Consider the following 13619-nt stretch of genomic DNA (forward strand, 5'->3'; position numbering starts at 1 on the left):
TTCGTGTGTTTTCGTTTTGTGAGCGGATTGTAAGAGTAGTGTAAATTATTACAACAGTGTTTCTGTTATTTCTTATTGAAGTTTTTATATTTATTTTTTATGTACATACATTTAAAAAGTTACACTAAATAGTACACTAACTGAGAAGCAAACGGATGCTTTGACGGCGCGCCCGCGGCGGCATGTGTATGTAAATAAATGCAAATACATATGCGTATCTGTCCTTATTTTTTTTTGCAAGCTGATGGTAAACATAGTGGTTGAGCAAACACAACAATTTATAAATTTTTGTGAATAAAATTTGGCACAAAGCGCAGCGGTAGAAGCCATCTCCATCTTCACGGCTGTTCGTGGGCATAGCTTGATCTTATCGCAGCGCCCACGAAAAATTAAATTAGATGTTATTAAAAATTAAATTAAAAACACACTGTAAACCAATAAAATAAAATATAAAACAATCAAATTTTAATACAGCTCAAAAAAATGTTTTAGCTTAAATAAGCAATAAATGCAAAGGTGTTGTGCTAGTATGATACGTTTGGCAAAGGTGAGACTTTCTGTCTATTTTGCTGCGGTCTGTCTCGCCTACTCGCCCAGGAAGATGGTGTAGTGACGATTGCGGTTGCAAAGTGAAGTCAGAACAACCACAGTGCATACAACCATCGGTAGTGTTTAGTTTTTTGTCTACGATTTTCTTAATGTTGATGCAGTCCATGATTCACGAATACATTGGAATAAAAGTGAAGACTGTTCAAATATAGTTGTGAATTACAATAAGTGAAATAATAACCAAGGTATGTACTTGAGTACACCCTTATTGTGTAAACATATGTATGTATTTAAGTATTTATATGAAAAACCTACGTACATATTGCATTTATTTGTAAGTGCGTACAAATGTGCATATGTACATATGTGTGTATGAGTAAATCTGTATGTATATACATATATTACTTATAGAGTGAAGTGCTTGGTTTGTTTGATTTTTATAAAATCACCAGATTAACAGGGAGTTGAAGAAGAAATATCCTAACCAATAAATATGCAAAAATATAAGTAGAAAAATCTGAATAGCCAAGAAAATACGTAAAGTAGATAAATTGGCAATAAATCAAAAAAGTTATGAATTTAGCGATGGTGTGGTACGATATATAAATATTGTTATTGTAATATTTTTATTGGAGAACAGCAACAATAGAAAAAAAGCAAATAATGTACTATACGACAAAGCTGTGCTGCTGCGCAGAGCTGCAATAACAGTAATATACAACAACTAAAAACCAAAACAATAAGAAAAACAATAATCCACATTAGCAATAAATAGCAGCGGCGGGCAATAGAAATATCTAAGTTTCCCACAACTATAAAAGCGCATTTTGCCAATATGGCGCGCAATAACGTCACCGTGAAAAACATCACCGGCATCTACACAGTTCAACGATGGTTTGAGTATTGCCGCATCCTAGCACTATTTGTAGCGCTACACTGCAATGCTTCACTGCCATTAGTAGTCTCTGCTGTTGGCAACCGCGTTGACAGCAGCACTGAGACTGTTGCTGAAGGTGTTGGCTTACCCGCAGTCGGTGGTGTTAATGGCATTCCTGAGAGGTCTGCGTATATTTTACCGCCGCCTCATGTATTCCGGCATCAGGAGCATTATTCGCAGCGTACTGAACAGAACGTGAATGACTTCAAGCGAACGCAATTGTATAAGCAACCTAGTGAAAATTATAGTAACTCTATCCCTAAAACAGTCAATAGTAGCGACAATAGCGGCAACAAGTATATTCATTTACTGTCGCAATCGGAGCCTCAGATATCAGAACATTTGCACCGTCACAGTCACAGACATTCATCGAGCCCGGCCTCCGTATGGGAACGTTATGTTCTCCCACCTCTCCGACATCAACGTCATCAGCAACTACAACCACACCACCATCGTCAGGAAGCCGCAGCAGCCAAGCCAGTAATGGTAACATCTTCACCATCAATACACCTGATAGTGCCCACAGCAACAGAGGCAGCTGTCGGAGGAGTTGTCGTCGCTACAACTAATGAGGACGTCAAAATAGCATCATCTTCTATTTCCACAACCAACAGCAGCAGTGAAGCACAGCATATGAAACCACATCGTTACTTTGATCGCGATGGGCTCTACCAATCGCCTTATCTGTGGACAACAAAAGGCCCAAAAGTGCGTGGTGATAAAAATGGTTGGTTAGAAAAAGATTTCGCCGGCATGCGCTTTTACAATAGAAGGCAAACTGACAGCCAAAGAATTTCGCTAAATTTAAACGCTGGCTCGGATGACGGATCACCCACACGAAAAGATAGTGCTTATAAAAAAGTAGAGGATACAGATTCCAGTGAAACAAAGAGTAACACCAATACGGGAACATTTGTTGGCGAAAACTACGGCAGTCAAGTAGCTGAGGATGAAGTAGATAATAGCAGTGAATATGATGATTATTCGTACGGTGATTCAGTAGAGGAAAGTGTGAGTGCGAACGAGTTACCCGATGCTAGCGACATGCAAGACGGGGAACATCGAGCAACCGTCAAACGTTTTACGAATCCATTTAAAGACTTTCGTGTGCCACAAAAGGAGCGCGACTATCCACACTCATATTCTGCAATGCGCCGGCGCATAGCCAGAGATCGAGACGGTGATGATAGCAAAACAAACTCTAACTTTGGTGCCGATTCTGATAATAATAGTGATGCAGACTTTTCTAGCGAAAAGTGGCAACGCATCGAGCAAGAGCACCATCGCAAACAACAAGAACACCAGCAAAAAATGTTGGCGTTGCGTTCACGTCACGACGACTATTACAGATTCACAGAAGCAACTGCGACAACAGAGTCTGTGTCTGTCGCGGCAGCAGCACCCAAGGAACAGCGTTATATTGATGATGTAAGTGCAGTTTTTTTAAATTAAATTTATTGTATTTTGCGATATTATTGATGCTCTTTACAACTATTTACTTAGATACACGCACATGCATATATTATGTATATGTAAATATACAAAAAAACATATACACATTACGTTCTAGGCCGCTGGACTGATAACCCTAAAGCGAATTTGGTTTGCCTGATTTCAGCGGCTATCAGCTGCTGTAATTATGCCAATATGATGTAAATATAATATGTCTGTAGATTTCAGGGGATGGGTGATTGGTGTATAATATACTGCTGCGTTAATGAATAATTAGCATTGACCGCTTTTTAGACACAGTAAAGACAATTTAGTTTTTTCAATGACTCATTGGCATCAACTGCGTATTGCATTATTCTAAAGACAATTGGAAATTAATAGGAAACACATGCCAACAAATTAGTGAACCCAGAAATATAATTAAATATGTATTATAAGAAGAAAGAAAAAAATCAATAAACAACCAGCAAAGTATGATAAAAAAATGTAAGTCATCGTTAACTATTGTTTTGAGATTGAAATTATATAAGTCTCCTCATAATAATTGCGAGTGGAGAAAAATGTATGTGATGAAAAGCTCTTATTTTGAATTATAAAAGCCTTTTTATAATAATTATGAGAGAGATAAATTTTTTACGTCTTCAAATACTTATTTTAAGACGAAAAGTCTTTAGATAATAATTATAAGTAGAAAAAAGTTTAAGTCTTCGATAACTATTATTTTTAGGCTTAAGGGTTAAATTGGAGTAGCCACACCCTAACGCGATAACCATAACCGTGGCCTTAACCGTAACGATATTTACTGTCTTTCCTTAATGGTCACATAACCGTAAACAGCTGATATTTACATACATTCGTAGTCATTTAATTGTTCCTTTCAAAACGCAGAAAGTAAAGAAAACCTACGAACATGAGCATTAAATGCCAAAAGGCGGAAATTGAAGCGCAGAAGACGATCGCGTGCCAATCCCATTGAAATGGATTGGCTTGTCATACACACACGAGCAGCTTCGCAACAAGTCATATCTAAAAATGTTCGAAATAAATAAAAACCATGAACATGAAAGGAAGCGCGGGTGAAAATTGCAAATTAAAACTCACCGAAAAAAGTGAAGTGAACGCGAAAAATAAAATCACAATAAATGCAACGAATCGGCTGTTTATGGATATGGCGAAAACCCAAAATTAAAGTGATCTCTATAGTTCCGGTTATAGTTATGGCATTGTGGTATGGAACCACTACGATCATTAAATAATTCTCAACCTTCATTCAATGGGATTTACTGAAAAATTGGGAGCCTGAGTGTCTCACAAGCTCAACTAAAAATACAAAGAAAGTCGCCCTCAAATTGCTTCTCAGCAACTCGCCCGCCATCGACCAACACGCGGTCATAAACAGCGATTTTTGGACCAAATCGTCCCGGTAGATGAAAAGTGGTGCCTATACATCAATATAAAGCAAAGAAAGGAGTGCGTGGCTCCAGGAGATACGCCAAAGCCGAGAGTCAAGCCGAATCTTCATCCAAAGAAGATCATGATATGTGTTTGGTGGGACTGGAAGGACATGGATCACTGGGAAATGCTCGAAAGAATACCACGGTCAACAAGGAGCTCTACATTGCCCGGCAATATCACGTGAGTGAGACTATTCGACTGAAGAGGCCTGATCGACATAGTCAAACCATACTCCTTCATGACAACGCCAGGTCCCATGCCGCACAAGTCGTCAAATCCGTACTCCAAGTGTTCGGATGGGAGGACCTTCATCATCCGCCGTATTCTCCGGATCTGCCAAACCATATGAAGGGCGTTACCTTTGATAAAAAAGAGGTCCTTAAAAACTGGTCCAAATTGGTCGAGAGGTGGCAAGAGGTTGTGAACACCAACGGCGAATATATATTTGATTAACTTTTTATATAATTATTGTTTTTTTGTTTAAATAAAAGTCTTCGGTAAAAACGCCACGAACTTATTCCACGACTTAATATATGGTTATGGAACCTCTGATCTTAAATTATTAAAATCATTTACCAAAACTCAAAAATTGTTTGCATTTTACTGTATTATGTTGTTTAAAAATTTGATTCAAAGTCTAAAATGACTTAAGTCATCGAAGTCAGCTTTCGTATGTCCCAACTACTTCCTTATTCTGAAAAACATCATGTGATTGCTTTTTAGAAAATTCAAAATGCTTCATATCAGTTTGTGGCTTGGCGTTATCCCACTTAGCATAAATCCAACTGTAAAAACAATAGTATTGCAATCGATAAATATGGAACTCAATTAAAACTTGTCTGGACTTAAACAATGCCGTGCTCGATAACTTCCCATAAAAGAACAATTATTTGGATAAAATCAATTATGACATCTAAACATTTTCGACGTAGTACGTACGCTACAAAAATAGCAAACAGTGTTGATAATTCAAATATTATTGTGAGGAAAATTTTGTATGTTTATGATTTTTGCCTTCAGTCTTTTTGGTAGTTAACCATGTGCTACCTTCCGCTCTCAAGCATCTGCATAGCACAGTAGCATAAATTATCTGAACATAAAATGCACTTACAAAGTATTAAACTCAGGCAGTGTGATTTTTTATTTTTCATTTTTCGTTTCAAAATTGCAACTTGTAATTGCTGCACTTAAAATGCGATTAATAATGCATTAGACAACATTTGCTAATTTGCTAAGTGCGAACTCGGTGTGTACTGCATATGAATGCTTCTGGCACCGGACGCATGTACAGAATCACAAATCGTAAACACCAAGTAAAGTTGGCAATCAAAACCGCAGCGAAAATGCACGCAGAAGGAAAATGAAGTTAACTTTTTCAAGTCATTAGAACATAATAGAATGGAACAGTAGTACCATCTAGGTGAGCAAACCTATAAATATGCTATTCCCATGCACATAACATATGTACATAAATATATGTTATCTAAGGTGGTCAGCATACGAACAATTAAGAATTGCTGTGTCTTGTGTAGCATTTTAAAGCATAGCATATTGGATTAACTGTATACAGGGTGGCCCATAAATGAATGTTTTACGCTTGAACAACTTTGGGAAATATCGCGCAATTATTTTGAAAGTCAATATTGAGTAGCTCACACTTATTGAAAATGAGTGAAAATCAACTCAGCGGCTATGTTGATCAACAAAACATCCATGTGTTCGTCGGGAAATCTATTCATCCTCAGAGACTGGCGACTTATGGCTGAAGGTGGAAACGCCATTTTGGTCAACGGCGAGCACTATAGAGGCGTAAACGTTTTTTGGTGGTTGGAGCTAAGTTCAGTGATCAGAGCTATCGACCAGCTTGGCAATGTCAATTGGACTCCTCGGCGCGATGTGACGTATTCAGACTTTTTGTGGGGTACTGTGAACGATCGACGTTGTGCAAACAATTTAGTAACGATTCATACCCTTAAGATGGATATCGAGCAAGCCACTCATAAGATTGGGCCAGAAGCCGTTAATTTTTTTTGGTGTGGAAAACTGGGTTAAAAGGTTGCGCTACTGCCAGCCGGGCCAGCCACCTGAATGAAATCGTGCTATATAAATGATAGGAAAGCTTGCTCCTTCAAATAGGCAAATTATATACCGATACTAATTATTTTTTAATACTTTTTTTTAATTGTTAACGGAGCCACTATATGTACCACCCTGTATATATACCCACATTTGCCAATCCATCTCTGTAGGAATTCCGTTTGTTCTGTTACTATGCACTTTTGTCAAACTTTGTGTTCTAAATACAGGTTTTTGAATCATGCTATTTTGACACTAGCTGTTAGTGTATGTGACAGAAAATGTCATGTCTTTTCTTCTGTATGGTATCACAGCGGACGAATTTGATTTTTTATCCAAGTGACAAGTGGTTCTTGCTTTAAACACCATTTAGGTTACGGTGTCAAGATTACCGATTTTTGGTGGCTGGAATTGAAGATATGAACTTGGATGATTTTCGATTTTAGTAGTAATGAGTTCGGTCAACAGCTGGAAGCTTGGGCTGATAGGACAGCCAAATAAATGAAGACGGGTTTCATTAATAGTGTGAATGTTTATTCCTTTTAATGAATCAATAAAATATTGAAAGAAAATGATATGATGAAAAATAATTTTGTTCAATTTATAAAAATATACTTATATTTGGATGAACCTGTCTGCTCTGCATCGAAACTTTGTTGCTTGTTTATTTCACGAAGGTGTGTATATTTAAAATGCAAGATTGATTAAAAGATAAATTGATTAGCATTACATATATGGGTCCTTAAAGTATATGTCTATATATAAACAAATATAAGAATTGTTATTTCTGTACATTCAAAGTAACATAGGCCTACTTAACAAACTTTCTAGTAGAATGGTTTAAGCTATTTTTAATCAATTGTTATTATATTAAATGCCTGCAATATCATTTATTATCGATTTAGAACCTCAATAAAAGTACAATTTTTCTGTCTATATAGTCCGTTTTGGTCAAAAATATATATGGCGCCCCTTAATAGTAGAAATAAAAAATACATTTTAGGCAATAATTGAATGCGTCAACTACTGGTTGCTCTAGCAAAGTGGTTCGCATATGGCGAACCAGAAATTGGTTTCATTAGTTTAGGATTTTCCTACAGGATATACACAACGTTAAGGAATTACAATTCAGAGCACAATACGCCTCAATTGATGCAAATTCATTGCACAGTATAATTGCTGGAAGTTAGTAGAAATTAACTGCATGCACAAATACTAAAGGCAATGCTTGGCAACAAATACATATTGGTTTAGCTTCGAAATGAATACCAGTACCAAGCAGTACGCCGGTTAAAAATAGCAAAGTTGGTTATTTATTTTTCTTCACAGGCATCTTAGTTATTTGGTCACTACATTTCTAAAATGGTCCCTTTTTGGCGTAACTTCATAAAAATGCATAGTTGGAATTGTTTGACTATATTATAAAATTGGACATTTTCATTTCGCACTTTGGCAACATCTTTGTACTGGGAATTGCATCGTATGTATTGGCAACACTACAAATTTCGTATCGAATGGTTGGAAGAAGTGAAATCTCACAAATTTTAATTACTTGCGTAATAATGTTGAGTCTCAAAGTTTACCATAAAACCTAAATGGGCGCTAGTCTCAATTTCTACAATTCAAAATAGAACACTTATATATATATATATAATTGGCGCGTACACTCTTTTTGGGTGTTTGGCAGAGTTCCTCCTCTGTGGTGTGCGTCTTGATGTTGTTGGGACCTACAGTTTCAAGCCGACTCCGAACGGCAGATATTTTTATGAGGAGCTTTTTCATGGCAGAAATACACTCGGAGGTTTGCTATTGCCTGCCGAGAGGCGATCGCTATTGGAAAATTTTTTTTCTTAATTTTAGTGTTTCACCGAGATTCGAACTACGTTCTCTCTGTGAATTCCCGAATGGTAGTCACCCACCAACCCATTCGGCTACGGCGGCCGCCGTGCACTTAACTATTTTAAATAAGTTCAAAAATGCTGGATTAAACACAAAATTTTATTTAAGACATAAGAGAATTGAAATAATTATTTAAAATATTGCATCTTCAATAATTTTTCATAAACGTTACAAAAATGGAGGGAACTGCATGATGACGTATTTCTATATTCCATATAACATTATGAATAAAAAATATTAATAAAAATATAATCACAAAATAATAAATTTAATACTAAATTTGACATTAAATCTTAATTTTCATGGAAGAGGAAAAAAACGTATCTTATTAAATTAAAAAGAAAAAAAAAAAACATGCCTAAACATCTTGGACGCAGCATTACTAATTAGTTTCCATTCCTGACACTGTTTAGACTGTGATAAATAGGCTCAACTACGGAAAGGTAGTACATAATTATTGCATGATGGATGTGATTTCAATTAAAGTGTTCTCTTTTACCTATATTTGTTAATACCTGTACTTACTCTGCGAGTCGAAAAGTGGGATGCTTCACCGAAAGATCTGAACTAAATTACAAGCCTAGATCTAAAGGGTGTTTTTTTTAGAGGTCAGGTTTTCAAGTTGGCTCTACTTTTTTCGTAGATGGTCTTTTTGACAGCTGTCACTTGGTTTATGCTCAGTTTGGTTTGCCATTTCATAATGAATAGACTTACACCTGAACAACGTTTGCAAATCGTGCAAATTCATTACGAAAATAGTGGTTCGGTTCGCGCGACGCATCGAATAAAATTTTGTTCAGCGATGAAGCTCACTTTTGGTTGAATGGGTATGTCAATAAGCAAAATTGTCGCATTTGGAGTGAACATAATCCACAAGCCATTGCTGAGACGCCGTTACATCCTCAAAAAGTCACTGTTTGGTGTGCTCTATGGGCAGAGGGAATCATTGGTCCATATTTCTTTAAAAATGAAGCCGGCCATAATGTTACAGTCAATGGAGAGCGCTATAGAGCCATGATTAATGACTTTTTCGTGCCTGAATTGGACGATGTTGATGTGGACGACCTTTGGTTCCAACAAGACGGCGCTACATGCCATACAGCCAACGCAACAATCGATTTATTGAAGGAAACTTTTGGTGAGCGCATTATCTCGCGCCGTGGACCTGTGGCGTGGCCTCCAAGATCGTGCGATATAACACCGCTGGACTATTTCTTGTGGGGCTATGTGGAGTCGCTTGTCTACGCAGATAAGCCCGAGACGATTGACGTCTTGGAAGAGAATATTCGGCGCGTTATTGCTGACATACGGCCCCAATAGCTGCAAAAAGTGGTCGAAAATTGGGCCTCTCGGCTGGAATTTATTCGGGCCAGCCGCGGCGGCCACTTGCCCGAAATCAGTTTTAAAACATAATGGCAAACCCTTATCTTTATAATAAAGCTAAATTCTTGGCCATAACATTAAATTATATACGTTTTATTTCATCTTGAAAACCTAACCTCTAAAAAAACACCCTTTATCAGTTTAGATCATCCGTTCCTCATAAAACCTATGCGCAATTCAGAAACAAAAATTATTGACACAAAAGAAAAGCGTTTGATATACGGAAATAGTTTCACAGCATTTGCCTTTAATTTAATTTCAACTGTCCTAGTTAGTCAAATTGCCTTTGTTTTGAGAGAATATTAGCGAACACTTTTATACTGAATTCAAAGTTCTTCGTTCCTCGATTGTGGATAAGGTTATTTACAAAGAAATCACAGCCTTGAATCTTCAAAATATATCAGAAATTGACTTTCCAAACAATTAAAAGTTGTAGGCATAATCCAATGATTTTATAAATCAGAAAGCAAAAATGTATTTTTCGTCTCTACTTTGCCTGCTCAATGCCGCTTAGTGGAGTTTTAAAAAATATTTGTTTTGCTTTAAAAATTTTAGTAGGTATTTAATTATTTCTAAGGCATTGTTGCAAAAAACTGCACTTCAATCGGTTGAGTAATTTTTGATTAGATGTGATTTTTGATAACGCTTAAAGATTGGAAAAATTATACACACACATATATATGATGCTAATAAATTCATGTAGTTCATGGAACATTTTCTCCCCATTGCGGAGATGCGCACACTTAGTATGAATCAAAGTACAGCCTTGCATAACTACATACATATGTACATACATATATATTTTGTATGTATGTATATCCAAAGTACTTGCATGCTGATTTTGATTGATATTCGCAACTTTTAGGTATCAAACAAGAGCACGAAGAAACCAATATGCAAACTATCGTTCTCCTATCTCATTTAGAATCATATATCCTGACTGTGAATTACTTCATTGGGCTGTATTCGTTCCTCTGGGGTTCCATGCGCCTACATATATGCCGGGCTCATCACCACGTTTGAACTCATTTCTCATGTATGAACTATTTTTGATATCCCGCCTACAATACATTTGTAAATGCATACATGTCTATAATATATACACACATACGCACATACATATACACTACGTATGTAGGCTTGTACTATGCAAACAGTACTGCTATTCAATCGACCGATCAGTGTGTATACTTTATTAAACATGGGCAATGCTACTGCTGCAATCGTTATAATGTAATGAGGGGAGGAAAGTTGGCGGCAAAAGGGTGAAGCATATTGCAGTGCAAAGTTTTGAGTGAGTTTTTGTTCTACGCCTTGCATCTGTGTGACTTTTATTTACTTTCGTTCATTTCATTCGTTCACCAAATGGGTAAATAGCTGCCAACTTGAGCCCGCCCCCTTAGAGCCCGAGTCGTGCAAGAGATGTTGTCACTCTACCAAGTTTTTGTACTTTTGGATTTGACTTTTGCCTTTAACAGCAATTATTCCTTAATTAAAATGAATCGGGGAGAAAACTAGTTCTGCATTTGGCTTCGTCCAAACAAGAATTTGGCGTCTATTTTTAAACATAAAAATTACTAATGCTAAAATTATTAATTATATTACAATACTATTTTAAGCTTTTCAACAGATGTTGGAACGATCTATTTTAATTTCCAGCACTTGCTTCGCATTTAAAATTTAGCACCGCTTTGTCGTAATTAATATAAAATGCGTGTGCATCATTTTGATTGAGACTACGAGCTAGCTTTTGTTACGTATACTTTTTTTCCAAAATACATAAATATATGAAATTAGCAATATTTAAACTCAATACATCCATAAAATATTGCTGCATAATTTTGGCTGTGAGCTACTGTAGGTATACATACTTATATATATCGCACCCTAAATACAAAAGGGTCACAACTCAAAATTTTCCACACTCGAGCTTGACTTGTTTACAGTAGCACAGAAAACAAACTATGTGACATATCACGCTGAAATTTGCCATGTAAGCTTATAACAGTCCTACCAAAAAACAAAAAATTTATTTTTGCCATATGTCATCCGCGGACCGTTTTATTGATACCGTCTCGTTCATATTTGAGCAGAAGTACATTTTGAGTTGTGACCCTTTTGTATTTAGGGTGCGATATGTATGTGCCATTAGTAAATTGTTGTCATTTTATGGGAATCTTTTCTTTAAACGGGTGCTTTTTCTAAGGTCTGGCAACTGTAATGTATGAGAATAGTTGCCATATTAGTAGGAAAAAGTGGTTGATTTTTTAAGTGTATTAATTAATGTAGGTACTTAAAACTTTATTCTAAATATTTATGTAAGGGAGTGCAGTGAAAATTCAATTACTTCTATAAAACTTAGAAACATAATTCCATTTATTTAGAGAACTAAAAAGTTGTGGGTTATTAAAGCGTAACATAAATGGTGTTTTTTTTTATTTTGGTTTCCAAAACGTTCTCCCATTCTGCCCCCGGAAAAATTATCTTCTTCATCTATTATATAATTAATATTTTGTCTGCATTGTAAGGGAAAATATATATAAGCTATGAGCGATCAAAAAGTACCTCTTGTGAATATCTTTTATTTGGCAACGTAAAAAACAAAACATTTTAAATAAAAGTTATGAGCAACCACGATGAATTATTCCAAGGTATTGTCTTCGCAGAGAATTTTGATTCACTTCAAATTTCGTGCTCCCTTATTTTCATTGTGACACAGCTCAGTGTTGTCTTTTTTACTTTAAGTTTTTCTTTGCTTACAGGATTCGTTTTAATTGGATTAAAATTTTGAACTTAAGGGTTTTTTGCGCTTGATATATGTATGTGAATGTGCGATTTTTAATGTTTTAAAATGCAAATGTACACAAAAAAAAGCATTGCATACAAACATGAATTTAATGTTAATACCACCTATGTATATGTAATGCATGTACCACGTTCCAAAAAATTAAAATAAAATAAAAAAATGATGAAGACAAGTGATGGCCAATTTTGCGAAACAGCCAAAATGCTTCAACTTCATTTTGACAAACTGTATTTTGCGGAGTTAAATCCAGTGCGGAAGCGTTTACTCCGGGAGTCAGGGGTCATTTTGACCTCATCATTTCATGCCGACTGATTTTAGTACTGAAGGCAGACGCCATCCAAAGAATGACGAAACCAACCGTCAGCTGGTCCAGTAGCGGTGGGTACGTGCGTGGGATGCTGCGAAACGTGTCGAAAAAAAATTTTAACAACTCATTTAATACCGGCTGAAATTTTTTTTGTGTATTGTAGACATTTAGTAGAATAAAAAAAAAATAGTCAGCTGCACGGTAGAGGGGGGAAATGCGTCAGATGAAAAGGCGAACTTGTAAAATAAATTAAAAAATTAAAAGCATAAAGTAAGCCGATTGAAATTTTTTTACATAATTTTGGACACATGAAAATATAATAATGATAATCAGCTGCGTTTATAGCGGTGGGAAGACCGTCAGCCGAAGCAAGAATGTATCATTGCGTGCATTTCGGCGGCGCGCAGAATTCTCAAAGCTTCGGCTGACGGTCTTCCCACCGCTATAAACGCAGCTGACCATCATTATTATTATAAATTCATATGTGTCCAAAATTTTGTAAAAAAATTTCAATCGGCATAAAGTAGAGTTACTTTTTAATTTATTTTACAAGTTCAACTGACGTGTTTTCCCCCTCTACCGCGCAACTGACTATTTTTTTTTATTCTACTAAATGTCAACAATACATAAAAAAAATTTCAGCCGGTATAAAATGAGTTGGTAGAAATTTTTTTTCGACACGTTTCGTACTCTCCCACAATCACACCCACCCACAATCACATTCACTTTCGTTATTCATGAAAGCTAAATCACAA

General features: G+C 36.1%; 1 protein-coding gene across 1 annotated transcript in view; it reads left to right on the plus strand.

Moving 5' to 3' along the window:
- Window positions 1-13619, plus strand: part of LOC129246880 (uncharacterized) — a 119834-nt gene continuing 106215 nt past the window's right edge. Inside the window, exons 1-2 of the mRNA XM_054885593.1 lie at window positions 1-794; window positions 1002-2914. Coding sequence (XP_054741568.1) covers window positions 1385-2914 — 1530 coding nt within the window. The 5' untranslated portion in view covers window positions 1-794; window positions 1002-1384. The remainder of the gene's footprint in view (window positions 795-1001; window positions 2915-13619) is intronic.

This window comes from Anastrepha obliqua, chromosome 5 (genome assembly GCF_027943255.1).
Source record: "Anastrepha obliqua isolate idAnaObli1 chromosome 5, idAnaObli1_1.0, whole genome shotgun sequence".
Lineage (NCBI taxonomy): Eukaryota > Metazoa > Arthropoda > Insecta > Diptera > Tephritidae > Anastrepha > Anastrepha obliqua.